The sequence below is a fragment of the Lissotriton helveticus genome, chromosome 12, assembly GCF_964261635.1.
Source record: "Lissotriton helveticus chromosome 12, aLisHel1.1, whole genome shotgun sequence".
NCBI lineage: Eukaryota > Metazoa > Chordata > Amphibia > Caudata > Salamandridae > Lissotriton > Lissotriton helveticus.
The window spans coordinates 152,393,309-152,419,448 of NC_136073.1; the positions used below are offsets into that span (position 1 = coordinate 152,393,309).

Below are 26,140 nucleotides of genomic sequence, written 5' to 3' on the forward strand. Positions count from 1 at the left end.
GACCCAGGGGGGTGTGGAGTGCAAAAAAACGATGGATTTGGGCCCAGATCTTTTGACTGGGGGAGTGTGTGACATTGATCCACATTCAGTCCATCACTTGTTGTTTTTTGCAATTGCCGCCCTAAGTGCGCTGGGGATGCCCAGAAGTGGGTCCCAGGCACTCCACACCACTTGGAGTCAAGCTAGCCGGGCTGAAGAGAGGTGTTACCTCGAAACCGGTCCGGTCCTCGGATGCTTGATTCCGGTCTGGGAAAGATATGGCTGTTGTAGTTCGGACTGGACTGTTCCCATGGGGCAACAGGGTCAGAGCTGATTTGCATAAAGCCATTATCTGACCCAGGGTGGTGTGGAGTGCAAAAAAACGATGGATTTGGGCCCAGATCTTTTGACTGGGGGAGTGTGTGACATTGATCCACATTCAGTCCATCACTTGTTGTTTTTTGCAATTGCCGCCCTAAGTGCGCTGGGGATGCCCAGACGTGGGTCCCAGGCAGGGCCGGACTGGGAACTGAAAGCAGCCCTGGCAAATTTCTGCAGACCAGCCCCCATGCGGCACGTAGCGAGCGAGCCCGACTGCCACTAGGGGGGTTTGGGGGGGTTCTCCCCCCACGAAAATTTTGGAAAACAGCAGACCAAAATGGTGAATTTTACAGCTCATTTTTCATTACATATTCAATTGTATCAACTTTCAAAGCACAGTAAATAGTAGTTGATGACCTTAAAGAGCACCAGGTTACCCACCCAGTCATATGTACCCATAGACATTCTTTCAGAGAGCACCAAAAATAGACACAAGTAGTGAATCAGAGAGAACAAAGTAAAAGTGAGACCAGCCCCCCAGATGGTGTGTAGCGAGCAAGCACAGTGAGCAACCACTACTAAGGGGAGTTTGGGGGTTTAACTTGTCCCCCCCAAGAAAATTTGAGACAGAAAGGCCAAAACACATTTTTCATTACATATTAGATTGTATTAACTTTTAAACCATAGTAAATTGTCACTCATGTTATCAGACATTAAGCACTGACATGTGATGTCACACATGAGCACACAGGCCACTGACTGAGGCCAGAATACTGTGGAAATATCACACATAAGCACCTAGGCACTGATCCAGGCCTGGTCACACCACCAGGCCAGTAAGCATGCATACATCACACATAAGCATCCAGGCAGTAAGCATTGAAATGTCATACATGAGCCTCCAGCTCCAGGTCACTGAGGCCAGAAACTATGGAAATAGCACACATAATTAAGCACCCAGGCCAGAAAGCATGGAAACGTCACATTTAAGCACCCAGGCTGACAGAAGGCATGGAAATGTCTCAAATGGCACCTGGCTAGAAAGCAAGAAAAATTAACACAAATGCCCTGGCCTTGACATGACACATCTTTAAATAGCCTACTTAAGTGGGTGGCACAATAAGTGTTGCAGGCCCACTAGCAGCATTTAATGTACAGTCCCAAGGTACATGTAGAACCACATTTCTAGGGACTTACAAGTAAATGTAAATTGTCAATTCGGTGTAAGCCAATATTACGATGTTTGAAAGAGCGCGAGCTCTTTAGCACTGGTTAGTGGCGATAAAGTGCACTGAGCCCTAAGAGCCAACAAAAATTTCATTTTTTGATGTAATAAAGCAGATGAAACCGTATTTTAGTTTTGAGGACTCTGAGGCCAACAGGGACTTATCTAACCATGTCTCAGCAGTCAGTATGAACAATATGTATCTAAAAAACATTTTACATGTGCCAATGGCGCTGGGACTTTTTCTGTTGCTAGACCTAAACAAGAGTGCTTTAATTGTGCAGAGACAACTGGGCTAACTGTAGTGCAAAAGGGGTGTGACTTTTCACCACCATGCCATCCGCCGACGGAACACACATTTGCTTTAGGTCCAGGCGCGGCATACACGCGCCAACGACTCTTCTCATTATTTCTGTAAGATTGACCCCATAGACATCAGTGACACAAAAACTGGTCTATAAGGCCACTACACACTTGAAGGAAACATCGTTCAGCTGGAAGGCTATGATACAGGTTGTGTGAAAAAGAATCACAAGTAGTGGCACCCGGTGGTACAAAAAACATTTGCCAATGTTAGAATTGTGACTATAGGTGTAAAAAGGACCCTACAGGCTTGTGACGAGGAACAGACAGGTAGAATGTTACACAATGGTGCTAAATGGCTGCTGTGATGATTTAGCAGTTGAAGTCAAGCATCTGGCATCCCTTGTTAATTGCTGGTACCACAGTCTGTGGAGCACATGTGAGGCGCTGGGAGGATTAAGTCATACCGTGCAATAAACAGAGTGAATCTGATTGTGTGCAAGGCCAGGCAGTAGTCTCTTGTGAGGTCTCAAGTTAATCATTGCGCGTCCAGATGGAGAGGGTGCCAGGATTTTGAAGGCAATTGTTGGTGCCAGAATGGGATGCCGGGGCTAGACGAGGCCTAAGATTTGATGCAGAGGCACGAGACCGGGGCACAAGGGTCAATTCGGGCCCAGGCCCACACAAAGTGCCGGGATATCCACACGTCTGTGCTCTGAGTCTGAAACGGGGGCAGTTGCGGTATGCAAGGCAATGCTCCAACTGGCATGAAAGACTAGAGGGCAGCCCAGAGCAGCTTGACCTGACATGCACCTGCACGCAGCACACCCAATAATGGAGCACAGAGGCCCAACGAGATTGTGAGAGTTCCGGGGGCCAGCTCTCCCCTAGGTCTCTCAACCAGTGAAATGACCAGAGACGCCAAACACATCTGAAGCACCATCTGAAGCACCACTCTGCTCCATTAACCCAACTCATGTCCCCAGCATTGAGAGTCCCACACTCACAGGTGGACAGGCACGCATTATGGAAACATGTACATGGGGCAAACGGCGAACCTTCTTCGACTTTGAGCGAATAAACTTCCTGTGTGACAATTATGAAAAAGAAAGAGCAAAGATAAACGTTATCACTTATTGTTTTTGTGAAGGAAGGAAGCTCTAAACATCCTTTCAAAGCCTATGACGTAGATAATGCTTGATGCTGAATGTATAATCTATCTTGCCTTGGAAAGCATAAGGGCCCAATAGACATAAGGGCGGCTAGAAAAGTAGTCTAAATAACGTTGCTCCTTAGAATTGTTAAACTTTTCACCTGGGGAAAATCCAGAAAATCAAATTCTACATCTCCAGTCTTCTGTTTCCCAGGATTTCACCATGTGAAACGCATTTAAGTTCCAATGAAACTTGCGGATATATTCCTTCTGAACGGCATAAACAGCCTGGTTAGAAAATGATTTCCCATCGACGTCCTGAATCAGAAAGCATGCAACAGTTCCAACTTTGCCTCGAGCTGCCTGCAGCGCTACAGCAAAGGGACAGAGAACAGAGCTGATTTCTTTAGCTTTCTTTGATGACAAATGAAGGACAGGTGCCATTCTTAGAAATTATATATGGCGCTGAGTAATTTTCCATGTAAATTGAATAACATTTAATTGGTGAGGTCTGGCCATTCAGTATTGTTTCCTCTTGTAACCATGACACAAGAGCCTGCATGTTATAGAAACGTGTTGAAAACAAATTCACCTGGCAGGCGATTTTGTTTTGGTGTCCAAGATGGGCCCTGTAGCAGATGTTTGAAGAATAAATCCACAACTATCAAATGGCCCGTCTTTTTTTATTATGGCTGAAATATTTTTCTTCTCATCATATTTTTGGCCTAATAAAATGTAGACAGAGACTATATCATATAGTCTCTGTCCACATTTTATTAGGCCAAAATATATCAAGAGTGAATTAATCCTCTCAATTGCACAGGGACAACACTTAAAATGTCTACTCATGTATTTATATCCCTTATTTCCCTTCTGCTGCTCTGCCTGGTGTGAGCACTAATATCCTACTGGTATTGTCTAAGTAGAAAATGTCAATAGATGTGTGCTTGCTCCGAGGCCAGTCATATAATATTGGTTTGCGCAATGTGTTTTAGCACTCCAGTGCTAGTATCACGCTTTTTAAAATGGAGCCTGTTGTTGAGTATGCTCATGGGGCCCCCTTTTGTCATTTTGTTAGCCTATGGTGGGGCAGCATCATTTTCCTTTCTGTCATAAATCCAGGTGCCAACTTGTTGAGGGTGAGCAAATGTTTCAGCCCAATATCCATTGGAATTCCTTGAATACAGAACTATTGGCTGATAAAAAAATAATATTTTCCGAATGTCATAGACAATTCCTGTGGGGTAAGGGTGATGGTAACACACATGTCACTAATCCGGTTTTTGTTACAGTAAAGTGAATCCTTCACCATTGTTCGCAGCCCACCTAAGTATTTAGGCAAAAAGGTCTGCTAAAAATAGAATGTCCGAGTCCTTGATGTACCACAAGCAGCGGCGTAGCAATGACCTCACGGGCTCGAAAGCAAGGAATGGCCCCAGCCAGCAGCTGCCACCAAGTGGCTAGAAAAATACAGCCATCTTTGGGGTGCAGAGAACACATTCAATTCTACAACACCACCTACAGTCCCAGCCCTGAACAATACAACCTTCCACTGACCCACACCAATTCCATAGCATCACCTACAGTCCCAGCCGTTCCACACACCACCTACTGTCCCAGCCCTGTACAATAACACCTTCCGCTGACTGACTCCATTTCCACACACCACCTACTGTCCCACCCCTGCACAATACCACATCCCGCTGACCAACTCCAATTCCACAGCACCACCTACTGTCCCAGCCCTGCACAATAACACCTCCCGCTGACCGACTCCAATTCCACACACCACCTACTGTCCCAGCCCTGCACAATACCACCTCCTGCTGACCCACTCCAATTCCACACACCACCTACTGTCCCAGCCCTGCACAATACCACCTCTCGCTGACCGACTCCAATTCCACAGCACCACCTACTGTACCAGCCTTGCACAATAACACCTTCTGCTGACCGACTCCAATTCCACACACCACCAACTGTCCCAGCCCTGCATATACCACCTCCCGCTGACCGACTCCAATTCCACACACCACCTACTGATCCAGCCAGCATAATACCACCTCCCGCTGACCCACTCCAATTCCACACACCACCTGCTGTCCCAGCCCTGCACAATACCACCTCCCACTGACCGACTCCAATTCCACACACCACTTACTGTACCAGCCCTGCACAATAACACCTCCCGCTGACCGACTCCAATTCCACACACCACCAACTGTCCCAGCCCTACGCAATAACACCTCCCGCTGACCGACTCCAATTCCACACACCACCAACTGTCCCAGCACTGCATATACCACCTCCCACTGACCAACTCCAATTCCACACACCACCTACTGATCCAGCCAGCACAATATCACCTCCCGCTGACCCACTCCAATTCCACACACCACCTGCTGTCCCAGCCCTGCACAATACCACCTCCCACTGACAGACTCCAATTCCACACACCACCTACAGTCTCAGCCTTGCACAATTCCACCTCCCGCTGACCGACTCCAATTCCACAGCACCACTTACTGTCCCAGCCCTGCACAATTCCACCTCCTGCTGACCGACTCCAATTCCACACACCACCTACTGTCCCAGCCCGGCACAATCCCACCTCCCGCTGACCCACCCCAATTCCACAACATCACCTACAGTCCCAGCCCTGCACAATTCCATCTCCCGCTGACCCACTCCAATTCCACACACTACCTACTGTCCCAACCCTGCACAATACCACCTCCCGCTGACCGACTCCAATTCCACAGCACCATCTACTGTCCCAGCCCTGCACAATACCACCAGCCGCTGACCCACTCCAATTCCACACACCTGTCCCAGCCCTGCACAATTCCACCTCCCGCTGACCCACTCCAATTCTACGCACCACCTACAGTACCAGCCCTGCACAATAACACCTCCCGCTGACCCACTCCAATTCCACACACCACCTACAGTCCCACACACCACCTACAGTCCCACACACCACTTACAGTCCCACACACCACTTACAGTCCCAGCCCTACACATTTCCAACTCCCGCAGACCCACTCCACCCAATTCTAAGCTTAAATGTTTCATTATGAAACTGTGCAAGACAACTGTTTAGGCACCGGCCACTGCCAGTAAGCATGCGCCTAAAAGATGTTATTACTAAAAACTCATGTGTAATGAGAATTCTCTGGAAAAGGCCACTGAGGAGCGTGGGTGTGTAAGGGCCCTTCCGGGTCCAAGGCATTCCTGCGCATGCTGGTACTTGTAATAGCGTTTATCCTAGTCTGACATCTGGACTACAAGTCCCAGAATGCAGAGGGAAATATGGCCCTGTACTATGACTAATTCTTAGATTTGCTGAACTTGCTATCTCTGCTTTCCTGAAACTTCTTTACTTTGACACAGGAGTCATTTATTTGTCGAGAAATAAAAACATCAGCACTCACCTACTACAATGACAAATTAAACTAAACTACATGAATCTTCACAGAAAATTGGCCTTTCTCAACTCCTGGGTTTACAAATGACCAGCCGAGACAAAAGGCCACTTGCCTACAACGAGATAAGGCCCAAAGATGATGAGCTGCAAAAAACCCTCGTTTCAGGCTCACACCAAGATGCCTAAAGAATGCCGAAACACCCCATGTTAAGAAGCGATATTATATGAATTCTAGCAATAATAATACAAGTCTGACTCAATATTGGTGGATTATCCGAAACAACAGCTAGCTCCAAAAAGAAAAAAATGCTGTAACCACCTGAGCTACCTGGCGCGCTTTCAAGAATCACCTAGAGCAGGGGCGGCCTCCCAATGCGCGCTGGCCCCTTCTGACACACTGCGGAATTCACACAGACAGACTGATAAATAAAAGCATTGCGAAAAACACAGGCCCTTACCGACGGTGACATGATCACCTACCACTACATAACAGACACCACACCTAACTGAAAAGAGCTCGAAGACCTGGAGACAGATAGCAATTGCAGAGTAAACTCGATTATCGCCCCTGGAGTCAGAAAAACGTCGGAGATGACTGCCAACAAGTAATGGCCAGTTTCTATTTCTTGTGAAGCGTTCACGTGCGCGGCGCTTCCCAGTAAGTTGCTCGCTCCTCTTATCTAGATAACTTATCTCACATGCATCACATCTCGTATCTGCGCACTGTGTATTATTTATCTGAGATCATGCACAGTGCGCAGATACGAGATTAACTGATTGCATTTTTACATTTGCATTTTACAAACAACACTTGACTCACCTGGCGGCGGGCGCAACAACTGGCAAACGCTCGGCAGGAACCAGCCTGGAGCCAGGGACTGTGGACACACACTGGGACAGGCAGGTGGATAGGGGGTGGGCTAGGCTAGAAATAATGAAATAATGGGTAGGGTGGCGACTGTGAGAGAGGGCCTCTCATTGTCACGGTCTCACTCTGGATTCTGGAATCAGGGGGGTCACGTGCACTTTTAATTGCGAAATGCCCAATGCGCATGTGTCACCAGCAACAACAGCCGCGCACGCCCACCCCCACCGCCCTAAGGTGGATGAACTTAATGTGACCTGAAGGCTGAGCAGGCCGCGCAGACCACTGTGGAGACATCTGCGTGCGCTGGCGACCTGACCCACCTCCTGAAATGATCCTGCGACTGCTGCTGCATTTTTTTTTATCCAGCATTGAGATTTTTTTTCCCCACGCAGGGAGCGAGGAGACAGTGAGTGAGAAGGAGCAGACGCAGCAGTACACAGCTCACTAGTGAGTAAGTGTCTAGTGACTACTGTACTGACTGCAATACAAAAAATCGGCCCCCGCCCCATCCAGCAACAAAACCGCCCCCCGGCCCAAAAACCGGCCCCCACCCCTGGCAGCCTACCGGGGGATTGCCCGGTGCCCGGCATTGCCAGTCCGGGCCTGGTCCCAGGCACTCCACACCACTTGGAGTCAAGCTAGCCGGGCTGAAGGGAGGTGTTACCTCGAAACCGGTCCGGTCCTCGGATGCTTGATTCCGGTCTGGGAAAGATATGGCTGTTGTAGTTCGGACTGGACTGTTCCCATGGGGCAACAGGGTCAGAGCTGATTTGCATAAAGCCATTATCTGACCCAGGGTGGTGTGGAGTGCAAAAAAACGATGGATTTGGGCCCAGATCTTTTGACTGGGGGAGTGTGTGACATTGATCCACATTCAGTCCATCACTTGTTGTTTTTTGCAATTGCCGCCCTAAGTGCGCTGGGGATGCCCAGACGTGGGTCCCAGGCACTCCACACCACTTGGAGTCAAGCTAGCCGGGCTGAAGAGAGGTGTTACCTCGAAACCGGTCCGGTCCTCGGATGCTTGATTCCGGTCTGGGAAAGATATGGCTGTTGTAGTTCGGACTGGACTGTTCCCATGGGGCAACAGGGTCAGAGCTGATTTGCATAAAGCCATTATCTGACCCAGGGTGGTGTGGAGTGCAAAAAAACGATGGATTTGGGCCCAGATCTTTTGACTGGGGGAGTGTGTGACATTGATCCACATTCAGTCCATCACTTGTTGTTTTTTGCAATTGCCGCCCTAAGTGCGCTGGGGATGCCCAGACGTGGGTCCCAGGCACTCCACACCACTTGGAGTCAAGCTAGCCGGGCTGAAGAGAGGTGTTACCTCGAAACCGGTCCGGTCCTCGGATGCTTGATTCCGGTCTGGGAAAGATATGGCTGTTGTAGTTCGGACTGGACTGTTCCCATGGGGCAACAGGGTCAGAGCTGATTTGCATAAAGCCATTATCTGACCCAGGGTGGTGTGGAGTGCAAAAAAACGATGGATTTGGGCCCAGATCTTTTGACTGGGGGAGTGTGTGACATTGATCCACATTCAGTCCATCACTTGTTGTTTTTTGCAATTGCCGCCCTAAGTGCGCTGGGGATGCCCAGACGTGGGTCCCAGGCACTCCACACCACTTGGAGTCAAGCTAGCCGGGCTGAAGAGAGGTGTTACCTCGAAACCGGTCCGGTCCTCGGATGCTTGATTCCGGTCTGGGAAAGATATGGCTGTTGTAGTTCGGACTGGACTGTTCCCATGGGGCAACAGGGTCAGAGCTGATTTGCATAAAGCCATTATCTGACCCAGGGTGGTGTGGAGTGCAAAAAAACGATGGATTTGGGCCCAGATCTTTTGACTGGGGGAGTGTGTGACATTGATCCACATTCAGTCCATCACTTGTTGTTTTTTGCATACCTGGATGACACCACAGTGTTCAGTTCCAACTGGAAAAAACACTTGCAGCACCTGGGTAAAGTGTTGAGGGCTCTGAAGAGGGCAGTTCTCATGATCAAGGCCAGTAAGTGCCAGATCGGACAGGTTCTGTAGTGTACTTGGACTCCGGGTATGAAGCGGCCAGGTGGTGCCCCTACAGCCCAAGATTGACATCACTCTGGCGTGGGAACCTCCGGAGACCCAGACAGGGGTAATAGCCTTTTTACGTCCCACCAGTTACTACAGGTGGTTTGTTAAGGGCTACGGCATCATTGTTGCCCCCTTAACAGAGCTGACTTCCAGAAAGCAACCCATGAAGGTGATATGGGCTGAGTCCTGCCAGAAAGCTTTTGATGCGCTGAAGCCCATGTGCATGGCGCCCGTGCTCAAGGTACTGGACTTCTCCAAGGAATTTGTCATGCAGACCGACGCTTCAGAGCATGGTGGGGGAGTGGTGCTCTCACAACTGAATGAAGAGGACCTAGACCAGCCTGTAGTCTTACTTAGCAGGGGACTACTCCCCAGGAAACAGAGGTGGAGTGCCATAGAAAGGGAAGCTTTTGCTGTGGTCTGGGCACTGATGAAGCTGAGGCCCGACCTTTTTGGAACTTACTGCCGGGTTCAGGCAGACCACAGGCCCACCGATGGTTAATGCAAATGAGGGGTGAGAATCTAAAACTGTTGAGGTGGTCCATCCCCATACAGGGAATGGACTTTACGGTGGAACACTGCCCAGGTACAGAACATGCCTTCGTAGATGGTCTGTCCAGGTTCTTCTGCCTCAGTGAAGAGAACTCACCGGAGGTCGGGTAGTTCTTCCTACTTTCAGCTGGAGGGGACATGTGTTAGACTTGGCATCTTTTATAACCCTGGGTGTAGTTCGCGTAGTAGTGCTACACGTAGCTACGCAAAATGCACTTCGCACTACGCGAGCTACGCGTAGCACTACGCGAACTGCGTAGTGCGGTAGGGAAATGCTGTTCGCAATGATTGCACAGTGCCGGATGCTTGTCCACACTGTGCAATCATTGCAAACGGCATCTTGCACAGTGCAAGCGGTCGTTTTCTGCCGCTCAAGTAGATTTTTACTCGAGCGGCAGCGTTCTCAACACGGACTGGTAGTTTTCATCGCGAGCGGTCGTGAGCATACGCGACCACTCACAATGAGAAACCTGACCTCCCTGCGATGAGAATCTCGCTGGGAGGTTTATTTTCCACGCTTGCGATCAGCAACTTGATGTTGCTGATCGCGAACAAGGAAAAAGTCTTGCCGGGATGTCATTTTGCTCACTCGCGGTCGCCAACTTGACGTGGAGGACCGCAAGCGAGCAAAAAATGTCAACTACGCTATGCGTTTTTGCACTGCGAGTAGCGCGTAGTTGCGCAAACTACGCAAGTGTAGCGTCGTTTTCCGCCCAGGCCTAATCTTTTGGCGTGTTTCCCCTGAGTTTACTCTGTTTTCGCTGGCTTATTGTCTCTGCACACTTTCTCACTGCTGATCAGTGTTAAAGTGCAAGTGCTCCTGTTGCAAATTGTATTATGGATTGGTGTTTCCATGATTGGCATATTTGATTTACTTGTCAGTCCCTAGTAAAGTACACTGAGTGTGCAAGGGCCTGTAAATCAAATGCTGCTAGTGGGCTGCAGCAGTAGATTGTGCCATCCACACAAGCAGCCTGCAAACGTAACGTTGGCCTGCCATTGAAGGGCCTGTGTACAGTCTGTGACTGCTATGTAAGGGTGGGCAGAGTATGCATAGTGGAGCTCTATGTAGCTCCACGTAGTAAAAAAGACCTCTGTGGAACTACGTGGGACTCCGCTCCGCCCCAGGGCCATTCAGCATATAATAAAAAAAATTGAAAAACACCTACCTTGTCTTCTGCCTTCCCTGCTCCTCGCCGCGGTTTCTCCCTTCTTCCTGCATCCTCCTCCTCGCATCCCTGTAGGTATTACGTCTTCCGTGAACTGCGCATGCGCAATTCACGCATGATGTAATACCTACAGGGTGGCGAGGAGGACACTGGAAGTAGGGAGACACCGCGGCGGGGAGGAGAGAAGGCAGAAGACAAGGTAAGTGGTGTTTTTAAAAATGTTATATGGGAGGCTAGCCTCGGTACTCCGTTCTGCCACGGAGACGGAGATTTGTCCAACTTCGCGTTTCCAGCGGAGTGCGGAGTTGGTAAATCTCTGCAAACTCCACTGGCGGAGCAGAGTACGATGCCCAGGGTTACTGCCATGTTGACTTGGCAAGTGTACCCACTTGCCAGGCCCTAACCTTTCCTTTTCTTAAATGTCTGCATCCCTAAGGTAGGCACAAGGTACCACTGTGGGCAGGGTGCAGTGTATGTGAAAGGTAGGAATCGCCCTGGCGTGTTTGGCATGTCCTGATAGTGAATTCTGATTTTTATTTATATTTATATAGAGTTTTATAGAGCGCAAACCAGAATTACTGCCAATTTCGTTATTAACTATTGCAAGGCTACCAGTTCCCATAGGACAGAATTGGGAGTTTATTTATGACATCTTATAAGAACAACTGCCCATGGGAATTAGGTTGAGAAACAAGGTTTAGCATGCCTGAACTCAGAATCTAAAAACGCATATTTTAGTGAAGGCGATTTTTACATTCTGTGTTTGAAAATATCACTTTTAGAAAGTAGGTATTTTCTTGCTCAGCCATCGAGTAGGCCTCTGCTGGGTTTGTGAATTGACTGATTGGTTTTGGGATGACAGGGCTGGGGAGGCGCTGTGGCTCCAAATAGCCTATGTGGGTCAGGAAAGGGCTGAATTGACCTTGGCCCCATTTAGAGTGGGGTGAAATTTCCTTTCACTTGCATGGGCCTGGTCTGCCTCTGACAATGCTGTCTCCACCTCCTGCCAGGAAGCTACACCAGAGAGGACAGAACTGGTTATGGCTGGGTGCAGACACTTTCTGCCTGAGAGGACAAAGGATTTGGGGCTATAAAAAGTGGGGCCCAAACTCCTGAACTTCAGAACTCTTTTTGACTAAGAAGACTGCCAAGGAGAAGAACTGGAGAAGCTGTGAGGAGGGACTACCACTTTGCTGTGTGCTTTGCTGTCTTGGGCAGTGAAAGGAATGGACTTGAACTTGGGTGAGTGGGTCCCAGCGCGCCAGCAAGTCCTCTCTCCATTTCGGTTGGAGACTATTTAGGAAGGCTTGATTGAGCGCTCGCCCCATTCCAGCGCGAGCGCTACCTATGCAGCGCCTGTTTTCTGTGCAGCCTGTGTTTTTAACCACCCGTTTTTTGTATTTGCTTTAAGACTTGATTTTAGCCTTATTCCTTGTTCTTACCTGCCTGGCCTCGCACACCCCCACCTCTGTCATCATACCTGCACTGTAATTGGCCTAAAGCACCGCGTTTAGCGGGTCCCTCGCCCCTGACTCGCGGTGGCCATCTTGGGTGAGTGGGTCCCAGCGCGCCAGCAAGTCCTCTCTCCATTTCGGTTGGAGACTATTTAGGTAGCCATGCTTACGCGCAGCGGCCTCGCGCAGCGGGGACGCCGGACTGACGCCGGAGTTACGCCAGAGTTCAGCCCGTCTGTGCCCGTCCGGGCCCAGACGGGCTCAGGGCTGGTCCTTATGCCTGAACCATTGGAGCGTACCAGGTATGGGAGGGAGGAACTCATGTCCTGGCGGACTCTCCACTCTACTACTTGCAAATTTGCCCAGGAAGGCTCGCTTCCGCTACTGCCGTGTAGGGCTTGTATTGTGGGTCAGCATACGGCTTCTGTTAAGTCAGTGATCTCCATGGCGTTACTGAACTGTCGGTCTCTACCAAGTCACGCTACTGAGATCAACTCCCTCATCCTGGACCACGAGCTGGATGTGTTATTTCTAACTGAGACCTGGATTTCCTCCATCTCGGGCCCCGACATGGTCAGAGCACTCCCTCCTGGCTTTCTCATATCCCATCGGGACGGCCTGTGGGGAGGGGAGGAGGAGTCGCCATCCTCTATAGGGACTCATTAGTCTGTAAGGTTCAGGATGGAGGGGTGAGCGATTGTGAGAGCTATCAGTTCTCCCTCCGCTTATCACCTACTGCATCTATGGCGGGTTTGCTTATTTATCGCCCACCGGGAACCCTGGGAAATTTTCTCAACTCTCTCCTGGAAACAACCGCACTTCTTGCCTCCTTAACGGGTAACTTTGTCATCTTAGGTGATTTTAACATCCACCTTGACGACCCTTCCAATTCCCTGGGAGTAGATCTGCTAGGCGATCTCAAAGCTTTTGGGATCAACCTGGCTAACTCGGGGGCCCACATGGGAAAGGCCACTTGTTGGACCCTATATTTTCTAACTCGTTTGGCTTTAGAGCATTTCCACCGCTGGCTCTGCCTTGGACAGACCACTTTATGGTGCCTGTCCAGCTGCAGTTCGACATCTCAGCTGCGCTGGCCCCTAGGGTTTACACCATGGATAGAGCTTGGTCTAGGCTCCCAGTTGATACATGGGCGGCACATCTGGAGGCGTCACGGCCTCCCCCTGGGTCTAACCCGCTAGTTGCGGATGAGAATCTTAACATCTGGCTCACCAACTCACTGGATGCTCTCCTCCCCAAAAAGAAACAACTTACCAGGGGTAAGAGAGTGGGATCTGCGCCCTGGTATACATCTGAGTTGAGGACATTGAGGAAGGGCTGCAAGAGGCTGGAGCGGACCTGGAGGAAAGATTGGAGCGAAACGAGCCGGAGAGAATATCGGGCGGCTCTTAGTACATACAAATCTGCCATTCGGGCAGCTAAATCTGGATTCTTTGCGGAGAGAATTGGCTCTGCGGCCAACTCCTCGAAGGAATCGTTTAGGGTCATTAAAGAACTTCTGAAAACCCCCGAACCTCAGGTCATTCACGAGGACCCACGTGAGAAATGCTCAGAACTGGCCTCCTTTTTCAAAACTAAAATTGATAACATCCTTGCATCTCTTCCCCGGCTAACCGAGGATGTTTCCTCGGATGGTAGCCTAGGGCCTCAGCCCAGGGTGCGATCTGCAGAGCTGGTCTCTCTTGGTCCTGTCACTGTGGAAGAAGTCCTTACAGCTCTGACAACCATGAAAAGTGGTTCTCCGAAAGATCCTGCACCCATGAAGTATCTGAAGCAGGTAGCCCCTACCATCGGTGGGCCAGTGACGGACCTTATAAACCTGTCTCTTACCCAAGGAGTGGTACCCCCTAGCTGGAAAGGAGCGGTTGTGAAGGCTCTTTTGAAGAAGCCTAACCTGGACCCAGCCGACCTTGCCAACTTCAGGCCTATCTCCCTGCTCCCCGGCCTTAGTAAGGTGGCGGAGAAGCTGGTGAATAGTCGCCTTTCGGGCTTCCTGGAGTCCAATTCCCTCCTGGGCAATTCCCAAACTGGCTTCCGCCCCGGTCAGGAGACCGATACTGCCCTGCTGGCAGTCGTGGAGAATGCAAGGAGCATTTTGGATTCAGGGGGATCGGTGGCAGTGATCCTCCTGGACCTCAGTGCTGCCTTTGACACCGTAGACCATCAGGTGCATCTCCGACGGCTGTCGGGGGTGGGGGTCTCCGGGACGGCCCTCAAGTGGTTCGCTTCCTTCTTGGAAGGCCGGACATTTGAGATGTGGGAAGGCCACGAGAAATCATCCTCAGTACCTCTCCAGTGTGGTGTGCCACAGGGCTCATCGTTGAGCCCCACCCTATTTAACATTTATATGGCCCCTCTGGAGAGTGTGGTACTGCCTCTGGGTATCAAGATCATCAGCTATGCTGATGATACCCTGTTGGTGGTAGGTCTTCCCCAGTTGGCTCACCATCCCGACCGGCTGCACACGTGCCTGGATAAGATCTTCACGTGGATGTGTAGCTCAGCTCTTAAGCTCAACGGCTCCAAGACGGAACTGATGCTGCTGGGGAATTCCCCTCCCTCTTTATCACCTGGCAGTTGGCCCAGCTGCCTGGGACCCGTACCCACCCCCAAGCAGGAGATCAAGAGCCTGGGGGTGTGGCTCGAGCAGGACCTTTCCTTTAAAACACACGCAAAAAAGATCTCAGGCGTGTGTTTCGGCCTGCTCCGATCAGCCCGGAAGATTCTACCTCTCCTTCCAGTGGCCTCTAGGAGGTTACTCATTCAGGGGCTTATCATCTCGCGGCTGGACTTCAGTAATGTACTGTTTCTGGGTGCCCCAGAATCCACCCTAAAGAAACTGCAGCAAGTGCAGAACGCGGCCGCCAGGCTCCTGACGGATCTTCCTAGGCGTCAGTCGGCTCACCCTGCACTGAAGGCGCTACATTGGCTCCCCGTCAGAGAGAGGGTGAAATTCAAGGCACTCTGTGTAGCCCACAAAATTCTACAGGGGAAAGGCCCACCAATCCTTGGGGATATGGTCCAATCTTACAAGGCCTCCCGCTCTCTTCGCTCTGACCATCAACATCTGCTGCAGGTTTTGAGGGTGAGGAAGGCAAGAACCGGTGGCAGAAGATTTTCCATAAACGTGGCCACCCTGTGGAACTCCCTCCCTCTGTACTTGCGCTCGGAAGCGAGCTTTTTACGGTTTCGTAAACTTTTAAAAACTTTTTTGTTCCCTGTCTAATCCTTGTGCGTAGTATGGTGGTGTCTCTTTCTGGATGAGCGCGGGGATGCCTAAGGGTAACCAGGCGCTATATTAAAACTCGTTAATAATAATAATAATAATAATAACTTTATGTAATATATTTTTGTGAGTTTCTCCAAGGGTTTGAGGTAGAGCTTTCCCCCTGTTCAAGAAGTCTCAGGAACAGCAAAGACTTCAAGTTCTTCTGGCATCAGCACTGGGGACTGTGTGTTTTGTGCTGCAAAAGAAGAAAAACCAACCCGACGCCATCTACAATGCAGCTGCCGACTCCGTGTCTAGAAGGCACCCCAGAGGGCACCGCCACAATGCTGCACCTCAACCCTGCTGCTCTGACCTGTGGGCACCGCACTTCGCACCACCTAGCTTCACGATGCCGCCTTGGTATCCCCGACGACGCCACTCCACACCGAAATCAGAGCCGCTGCTTGCACCGTGGTTCAAGGACACTGCTTGTAAAGTTACACAAAGCACTGCCCTCATCCCATACTGCAGCCTTGGCCTACCGACTCCAGTTCATCAGCCGATGACAGCGCTTCAGCAACAACAACACTGCTGTTTGCACCGTGACCTGACAGCACAGCAACAAGCACCGCATCACTTCACACTGTGACCCTGGTCTCACCGATGACACCATCTGATGCTGCCACTGAGCCGCTGCTCATACCACGACCACTGGGCACCGCACAATGCACAGCTGCACTTCGCACCACAGCACCCGATGCCTGCCAACGCCAGCGCTCCTGAATTCAACCACGAGGAGTTAGAACTGCAACGCATGTGACTTTGAGGGCCCAACGACTCCTGCACCGACCTCCGGTACTCAAGCATGCAGAGGCCATGCTTTCGGAAGCTCAATGAGAGGTCACCATTTTAAAAGATACTGTTTTGTGGGTCTTCTTGACACAGAAGCTGGCCTGCGACACTGGGGTCAGCCAGATCTGTTTGGATTTGTTTGTTCACGATGCCGTGATAGCTCCTGATGGAGCTATCGACATCAAGGAACTGTATTTCAAGGGGATAACTGAAGATTTCTAAATACTGTATTGTGGATTTTTATCGTTTTTGGTCTTGTCTTAAGTATAAAATAAATATTGGATATTTTTCTAAACTGGTGTGTTGTTCTTCTGTAGTGCTTACACTCTTTTACTGTTGGTTATGTGCAAATGCTTTACACACTGCCTCTAAGATAAGGCTGACTGCTCGTGCCAAGCCAGGTTATTTTAGGAGTGTAACTCCCTTATCCTGACTAGAAGGAAGGGTCCCCATTTTGACAAGGTGCAAACTATTGCCAACTAGAGACCCCAATTTCTAACATTCGTGCTTTAAACAAAATAGTTGATTTTGCGATAAAACTAATACAATACTCCAACAATAATACAATGTATAGTAACTAGGTAGACTCATTTGAATTTTTTGTGCAGTGAGCTTCTTTAAATGTTATTTTATTTGACTCATGGCATTTCAGAATGATTTTGGAAACAGCGAGTGTGGGCCATTCTTTGAAAGCGTTGAGCTCCAGTGATTTGAACTAGAATTGTGCAATCAGAATCTGGACCCTGTGCACTGTGGTCTGGGTGTAACCAGCGAGTTCTGAAAGTAAAATCCTAGAGAAGAGCATTTTGGAAAGTTATTATGGAGAGGTACTGTGGTCATTTTATATGTAATTGTCAATGATTTGTAGAGAGTAAAAATTTCAGCACAAGCCTCTAAGCATTGTGCAAAAGGAAGTGGTGCTCTTGTGTCTTGGCAGGTTGAGTAAGGTTTGGCAGGCACAGTTCAGAACCCTGTCTAGTGAGGAGAAGGGCTTTAGTGGGTTGCCATTGAGCAAGGTAATCTGAACTACAAACTGTGAATTAATTTGTCTTGGTGGTGTGAAAAAGGAGACATGGCTATTTCACATATATTTAACATGTGGTTGTGTGCTGAACCCCAAGGTTTCTGGCTCATTATGGGCATGTCTAGATGTCAGAAAAAAAGTCTATGGAGCTGGACACCGGGTTGTCAGTGTGGATGTGGAGAGAAAGTAAAGAACCTCAGTTTTGGGGGGGAGTTAAATGAGAGACATGAGAACAATCCAGCATCTCATCATAGAGAAGCAGTCAAATGTATGGGTGAAGGGTGTAAAAGAATTAATATTTGTGTATTCAGAGTAAGGGCAGCAAGAGCAGTCACACAAGATATTATCAAGGGATCTGGGGGCATATTAGCAAGGGCATTATCGCCGCTTTAGCAGGACTTTTTCCCGCGAAAGCGGCGATAATTTTATCGCCCTATTAGCAAGCTGTCGCTAACAACAGTTAGTGACAGCTTGTAGGCGATAGCAACCGGTTTGGGGCCCGCTTTGCATGTCAGCGATATTTATCGCTAATGACATGCAAAGTGGGCATACCCAAACTGTTAGCGACTGAAAGCAGTCGCTAACATCGCTATCGCCTATTATTAACTCAGGCGAGGCGATAAAAAAATGCGCGCTACGCGAATATCGCCAAAACCTAACGCCTGCTCAGACCACTTCTTAACCTGTATATCCAATGAGAGATGGATATTCAGGTTAAGACCCTATTGGCGATGATGCCTGAATATCGCTGGATTTCCACCGATATTCACGCATTGAGCCGCTATCGCCGGATATTTTATCGCATTTGAGATAACGTTGCTAATAGCAGGTTATCTCGGCGATAAAATCCGGCGATGAGCGGCGATAAAAAAAATATTGTTAAGCTCATTTAGCGATAAATATCGCTAGTTGTTGATAATATGCCCCCTGGTGTATAGGGATAATATTAGTGGGTCTAGGATAGCCCTTGAAGCCCAGAGCTGTCATGGGATCAGTGGTGGTCTCTTCCAGAGTGAGCTAAAACATAAGAAAACGACTGAAAATCAAAAGGAGGTAAGGGACCCAAGTGAAGCTCATTACATGTTTAGGCTGCTCTAAACCAACTTGACCGCTTAGAAAACATCCACCAGTGTTCCATGCTGTTTTGTTGCTTCCCTAATATATTCTCTTGATTTATGAGATTTAATTTTTCATTTATTTTTAAAGAGGCCTTTAGGCACATTCCCTGATGAACATTTTACAGAGGAGGAACCCAAACGGTGCATCAAGGTTTTCCAGGACCGTCTTTCCCAGATTTCTGCAGAGGTCGAAAGCAGAAACGCATCCCTGCCTCTCAAGTACAACTACCTGAACCCAAAAGTGATTGAGAACAGCGTGTCTATATAACTAGCTAAACAACTATCAAGAACATCCCACGCTCCTCCCTAGTCAGTAAATTGCATCTCTTGGCCCACATCCCACTCTGTTCTAGATTCTGACCAGCCAAGTAATAGTATCACTGGACCTTGGTCAGGAGTCCTTTCAAGAGTTCCAGTGTTACAAGTGCTAAAAACGGAAATGTAAAGTGAAGCATTCACAGAAAGCAAGGCATTTTATTTACAAACGAGATCTCATTGACATCTGGCATCTTCCATAAACATCTGGTATTAGAAGAACTTAATGATGAAGAAAACAGAGATTTCCCTGTTGTGTCTCACTATGTTTTCGATAACATTGATTCGCTGAGATAGGATGATGTATGTAATTGATGGAGACCTGTCACCATTAGAAAAAAAACTAAGTGAACAATATTGTTGAATACAAATGCAGGCACACAGTTTATTCGTTCATGTTTGTAATATTCTTTAATAAACAAGCTTTGCAAATTTGAGGCGAGATCATAGAATGTGTCCTTTTCTTCGAACTATTTAGAAATATATACTTGCATCCACTCGCCTTTACTGGTGTAGACCCTTGATGGAGTAAATGGTATTCTGGGTCTGTAATGATTAAAGAGGTGTGGGACATAAAAGATCAAAGACTGGATTCAGTTTTATGTAAAACACCACCCAGAATAAGACTGTGCCAATTTCTTCATATTGACAAGTACTTTGGTTGAGGAAAAAAGAATAAAAACAAGCCTTGACAAAGATAAGGCATACATCCACATATTGTGGCAGAGTGACACACTTGCAGACATCCATCCATCATTGCAAGAAGAAACTATTGCTGGTAAAACTGTACCCAGGTCTGTACTTCGCCTTCACAAATCACTGTTATCTGATGCATTGGTTTACTGAAATAAATGGAGATTAACACTCCCAGAATTCATGAATCTGTTACTTGAAAATCTGTTACAAAAGTTTTGGCCAGAGTTCATGGCGAAAGAAAAGGTAATGCTTCTTTAAATAAATTAAATGTCTCTGCATGTTTATATTACAACAAAAGTAACAGGTTCCATCTCAAAGGTGTGGATTATACAAACATTCATCCACCACTGAATGGAACGTTCCATTCAGTGAGCCACGCCGAGAGAGCAATCAAACAGTGTGCTGACCATCCTTTGATGTGATTAATTCTGATTACCTACTAGAACCCAACCCCTGGTGGATGAATTTTTGAAGAACTACATTGGAACGTAATACCATTTTTCTGGCTGTCCCCTGCGTCCTGAGGAAGACCCGCTGTGACTACATTATCACGCACTCTTCTGGGTCGAAACGTCGACCTGCCTGTATATTCCACACCCTACGTTCTCCACTCCTCAAGAAAGGCAGATTAAGTCCTAGTTGGACTGGAGATTCATGGACCTAGGGCCAGATGTGATTGAATTGAACAATTTGAGATAATCTATACAGCACGGTATATATTTCACCACTCACAGCACTTTGGCACTTTAAGATCACTCAATCACCCACACACCGTTTTTTCAATAAGTTCCTTTTGATTACTTGTGACAGACTTACTGTTTTATTATTACGCCACATAAAAATGAAAAAGATAAAAAGTGATTAAGCTGTCAATACACTGTCACTTTATCAATTCAAAATTAGTGTTTTCTTCTTTCCTTTTGAATTCAAATATTGAATGAGTTCCAAAGCAATTAGTTTTCTCTCCTTGAGTTCGATTATTGATTAAATGTTAAAGCAATTTTTGGTACCCGACAGAATCAACATTACTCTGAGATCTAGGCAACCTGCAGGTGGTTATGCAAGATGGTGGGTTTACTGTGTAAACAGTAGACACGTCAATAAAGGATCAGCATTGACAGCGATTCTTCATATGACATTTGGAGGATGTCATCCCAGAATTTTGAAAGGGTGATTTCAGTACTTTACTTGGGTTGAAAACTAGACTGTAGTGGCTTTCAGATGCTATTGGATACACATTGGTTGTGGAGTGGAACTGTGAGAACTTTTTTTCCATTAGTGTCGATTTCCATTCAAGTTCCTCAATAGGATGATAGATATTTGGGTTCTGTTGGGTTGAGCTATGGTTTTTAAGGACGGGCTGACCAATTAAAGATCTAATTCAATAATTGTTTATTTTTGAGAAATGGAAAGACTTGAGGATGAGCTGTGTCCACAATGGGATTGAGGGTGCTGGAAGATTGAAAAGGAGTGTACTATACTGTTGCAGATTTCTTGGAACTTCTCAATGAATAAGCAACTGAAGGAGCTGAAAATTGGTAGTGGGACTGTACGTTTCCACTCACGTATAATGTTCCTAACACCATTCCATTCTCCCTGCATCCTTGTCACGCTACTATTTTTCTGCTTCCTTTCCCCGTATTCCATTGCTATTACCTGATGGTTTCTCCCAGCACTTTTGACTTCCTTCCTTATGTGCTCTATGAACTCCAATCTAGAAGATCTGAACCTCAAATCTACACCATATATACTGGCACTCTTCTAGGCTCTTTTATTCTAGTTTTTCACCTGATACATTGTTTGAACTGTGGTCACATTTTGATTGAGACATTTCTTTAACTATATGAGTGTAGCAGATGCTGCATCTGGCTGTAAGAGAGAGTACTGAGGAGCTCAAAAATGGTCGAGCATTTAGAACAAATAGTGTGCAATTGTTTTCTGATCGAGAGGAGGTTGTTGGAGCTCCACATGTAGATGAGAGACTGTCCCAGATGATAGCCCCTGCCACTGAGAAGCATATGTCTTCTTTGGATTTGCAATTGGATTTTATAGCATGAATAGGTTAAGGTTGGAGGCACTCAAGGGTTTGGAAGTGGTGTTTATGTTGGTAGAAGGTTTGCTTAACCATTTCTCTAATTTGGGATTGAAGTGTGAGGTTAATGTCCCTGTGAGTACCTAGATTTATTTCAAGCAAAAGAAACAAATGATGGATGGAATGGTGAACAATGCAAACATTCATCCCCAGTCACAAAGATCTGGGCTTAATCCATCACTCTTTTGCTCACCAAGTCACCTTAGTTTGGAACCAGCCATTTGCAAATCAGTCTTGGCCCTGTTCCTCATGGGAAAAGTCCAGCCCGAATTGGCGAGACTGGGCCTCCCTGGACAATAAACAAGCATCCTGGGATCCTTTTCAGGACATCACCCCTGATCAGCCAGGTTAACTTGAATCCAGTGGTGCAGTGAGACCATGAATTTCAGGTAGAGCTTCAATGGCACTGATGTAAGAATAGAACTGGAGATGGAATGAGTCTGACCTCCATGAGCGTTTTAAATATATCTTAGAGGAGATGATACTAGCCTGGCTTCTTGGCACTGGTCTTTCAGAAAGGATTTGAAACAGCCGAGGGAACGGTCAGAAAAATAGGCAACAGATTGTAGGTGGTATACAAAGATGATGTAGTTCACTGTGTCAAATGCAGCAGAGAGGTCAAGAAGCATCAGCATGGAGAGTTACCCCTCAGTAGACAATTGGAGGATGTCATGACACACATCCAGAAAGGTGATTTTAATACAGCATGGGTTATAACCCAGACTGTAGGAGATTGGAGGCAAGGTTGGTTGAGAGGTGACAACTTTTTAATTATGTGTGATATTCATGGAAGGCACGCCTTAGGTTGATAACTGTTGGGGTCTGTTGGCTTGAAAAAAGTGTTCTTTAGGTGATGCCGACCAATTACAGATGTAATGCTATCATTGTTGAGATTTCAGAAATGGAATAGCAGTGGAGAATAGGCAAAATTTACAAAGGGTTGAGGGTTAGGAGAATGTAGTAATTGACTTTATTTTTGCAGGGTTTTTTTTAGACCTTTTTGAGTAAGGAGCTGTAAAATTATTATTGGGATGGATAGTTGGTACTTAAGAGGGCTGACAAGTTTCTTCACCATCTTTAAAAAAATGTGGGTAGTTGATGGCATTCTAGATGTGCCCTTATTAGAATTCTTGATTAGCTTAAAGATGTTGATATGGTGAGTGGTACTGAATCCAGCGGAGGACAACAGAGACCTATGCCAGAGGAATTCTAGATTAGAGCAGTTTTTATGTAGTATTGTCTCTACTTTAAATGACCACAAGTTGTGTCTGGTTCTTTCTAATCTTATTTGAAGGGGGCACAATTGTCAACTTTGAGGGAGATTAGAGATTGTAGAAAATCTAAAAAGGACTAATAGAAGTTTCTGGTGCTACTCAAGGATTGATTTTTCTCCTGGGAGCATTTACTTGAGTTGGCATTGAGCTTTTCTTTGACAGGGGAGATATGGATGGAGTTCTGAAGGCTATGGTGTCTAGACAGTGAATTATTTTCATGCAAGAGGGTGCAGTGATGGAAATTTCCAGGCTGATGTTGTGGCATGTGATAAGGAACGTATCGTAGTCATCTTGATGGAAGTTCATATCTCCCAAATCTCGGCAGTGACGGGATGTATGGCAAAAAATGTGTTCGGTATTTGGCGGACTTGTATTGGGAAAAAGGTGGAGGGAAATTCCAAGGAGTTGCTGTTTCTAAGTTCACATCTGTTGATGTGCATATTAACTTTGGATTTTGGGTAGGTCAATTCTTTTCCTAGTGGCCTGTTTGGCGGGTGTGAGGGAGTACTTCTGTCTGATAATGAATTCAAATGAGGGCGGAAGGAATCAATACATCAGGTTTCAGTGGTGATGAGAAAGGTAATAATCTTGGTTTCTAACAAATTCCTGGAGGTCAAGACCATGCTTAGTGGCAGATCTAATATTTATAAGACAGATCTTTACAGTAGGTGCATTATATTGTGCATTGGCCCTTGGAGGTTAATTTCATGCATTATCATTTGTAGAAGAGTGGTTGGTTTTAGAATACCAAGAGATAATTGAATAAACACATGTTTGTGGGTGTAGGTGTGGTGACAGGGGTGTGAGACTATGTCATGCTCAAACACAATATTTTTGCAAAGAAAAAAAATATCAACTCTTCAATATGGTGGGACAGCGGGGACATCAGAAGAAACAGAATTTCACCTCTATCAAATGCATTCAAGCATTCACTTATTCTCTTAAGCTATACATTTATATATATCACTCCAACGTCCTGCTTCCCATAAAAACAACCTCCAGCATGATCGGGCTTGCTGAGAGAGTTATTTATTGCGACCACACAGAACCTTGTAACACGTTTTAACCGCCAAGCGGTCTTTGTCAAACCTGGGGTTGTAGCCATTTTCTTGTGTTTTTATAAACCACTAAAGTTTCAACAGCGTTAAAGTGACAGTGCATTGTAAATAAATTAAAGTGACAAGTGCAATCCCTGTTATAGGATAAAGTGACCTATGCCAAGTTCAAATGAAGCATGGTTACAAATTGCTGTAATTTCATTCTCTCTTTATAAAATATAGCAAATATAATCATATAACAATACAACAATATATATATATGGCGACAATTTCAAACACATAAAAATATAAATGCATTTAAGATTTTTCCTGTATCATTGACATTACTAATCATGGGCCAGTGCCCAATGCCACATTGTGATCTAAAAAACAAATCTTGGGTCAAACACTCTAAATTAAAGTGACATGTGGAATCGCCCTTCTTGGGGTGAAATGACTTGTGTCTTGTGCAAAGAGCGTATTATTAAACTGCTGAAATCACAATGATGTCCCCCATGAGCCAGACTGCAAACTATGATCTCCACGGCTAATATCCATAACCGTCTTACGCTCTAGCAAGCTCTCCATGTTGGGCCAGTGCCCATTTGCCAACTCACCAGTTTATCAAAGTTAGGTCACTTTTTAAAATGAAATTAAAATGTTGATGTGCAGTTAAAATTTACAACAGGGTGAATAATAATTCATAAATACTCCATGGACTATATTAAAGGTAACAATATGCTTGATTTTTTCTTCTTATCTGTTCAGCAGTTTTTTGAGCAGTGCGCCATACATGTATATTTCATACCAATTCAACTGTTCATCCAGCAGCCATTGACTTTCCTAAGCTATTCATAGACGGACATGTAGATCTTCCTCGGTATTGTGGCCATTGGGGACCTTGCTGTTGAAGCGTAGGATGTACCTTGACTCCAAATGCTCCGGCACCTTTCTTCATTACCCCCTCCCAGTCTTTGTATTACCTGGTATAGCACACAACACACAAAACCTTCTACCTTATTGTTATGGAATTGCTCAAAATGCTTGGCCACTGGATATGATTGCTCCCTATTGTTAATGGCTTGAAAGTGCTGTAAAATGCGCTGGGGACTGGTAAAATAGTCCTTCCTATATACATTTTGAGGCAGCTACATCTAAGGACGTACATGAGAAAATGGCTCTTACAATTGTGTGGTTTCATAATCTTCCACTTCCTGTCTGTAAATGGTAGGGGCACCTCTGTCGTGTTCTCTCCGAATTTACACGCCTTACATTTGTGGCATCTTCTGGATCCCTTACTTTCACTCAGCCATGTTGCCTGTTGTGGAGAAACTGGACTATTTGTTACCACTGCCTGTCGCAATGATCTAGCTTTGTGAAAGATAATTAGAGGTAAATATATATAAATAAAAACAAATACATTAGCTTAAAGAACAGAACAGCAACACTTGAAAGTCAGCGTTTATTTAATACAACTTGTATTAAGGTACTTATGCATACCTACCTTCCATGTACTTATGTATCCTTATACTTATTACTTTACTCTTAATTTAGCATCTCCAGTACACTCACTACCCTAAATCTTACCCTATGCCTCTCTCAATATATCCTCTCCACAACTCTCTGACTCATCCCAAATCTCAATCTACTGCTCTCTTCAATGCACAACCATATTTCCACCCTATTCCTCTCTCTTTACATACCCTACCTCCACTCTCTGATTACTATGTTCCCCCAAAATAACTTTTTCTAGTCTCTTCCCTACCCTACCCTTACTGTGATCCCCCAAATAACCCTTTTAAGACTCTTCCCTCCTCTACCCCTCTCTTGCATCGTCTCAAACCTCTTTTGCTATTCAGATCACCCCAACAAGCCTTACAAAACCATTCCCTCTGATTCATACCTCCTCTGGTCATCCCATACCTGCTTTTGCTGCTATGATATCCACATGAACACTTTCTAGACCCTTCCCTCTTCTATGCCT

At 46.6% G+C, this 26,140-nt stretch overlaps 1 protein-coding gene across 1 annotated transcript in view; it reads left to right on the top strand.

Annotated features, from left to right (window-relative positions):
• Positions 1 to 19,494, top strand: part of LOC144798590 (polyunsaturated fatty acid lipoxygenase ALOX15B-like) — a 302,675-nt gene extending 283,181 nt beyond the window's left edge. Inside the window, exon 14 of the mRNA XM_078669544.1 lies at positions 18,831 to 19,494. Within this exon, the coding sequence (XP_078525670.1) occupies positions 18,831 to 19,010 (180 nt within the window). The 3' untranslated portion in view covers positions 19,011 to 19,494. The remainder of the gene's footprint in view (positions 1 to 18,830) is intronic.
• Positions 19,495 to 26,140: the final 6,646 nt, after the last annotated feature.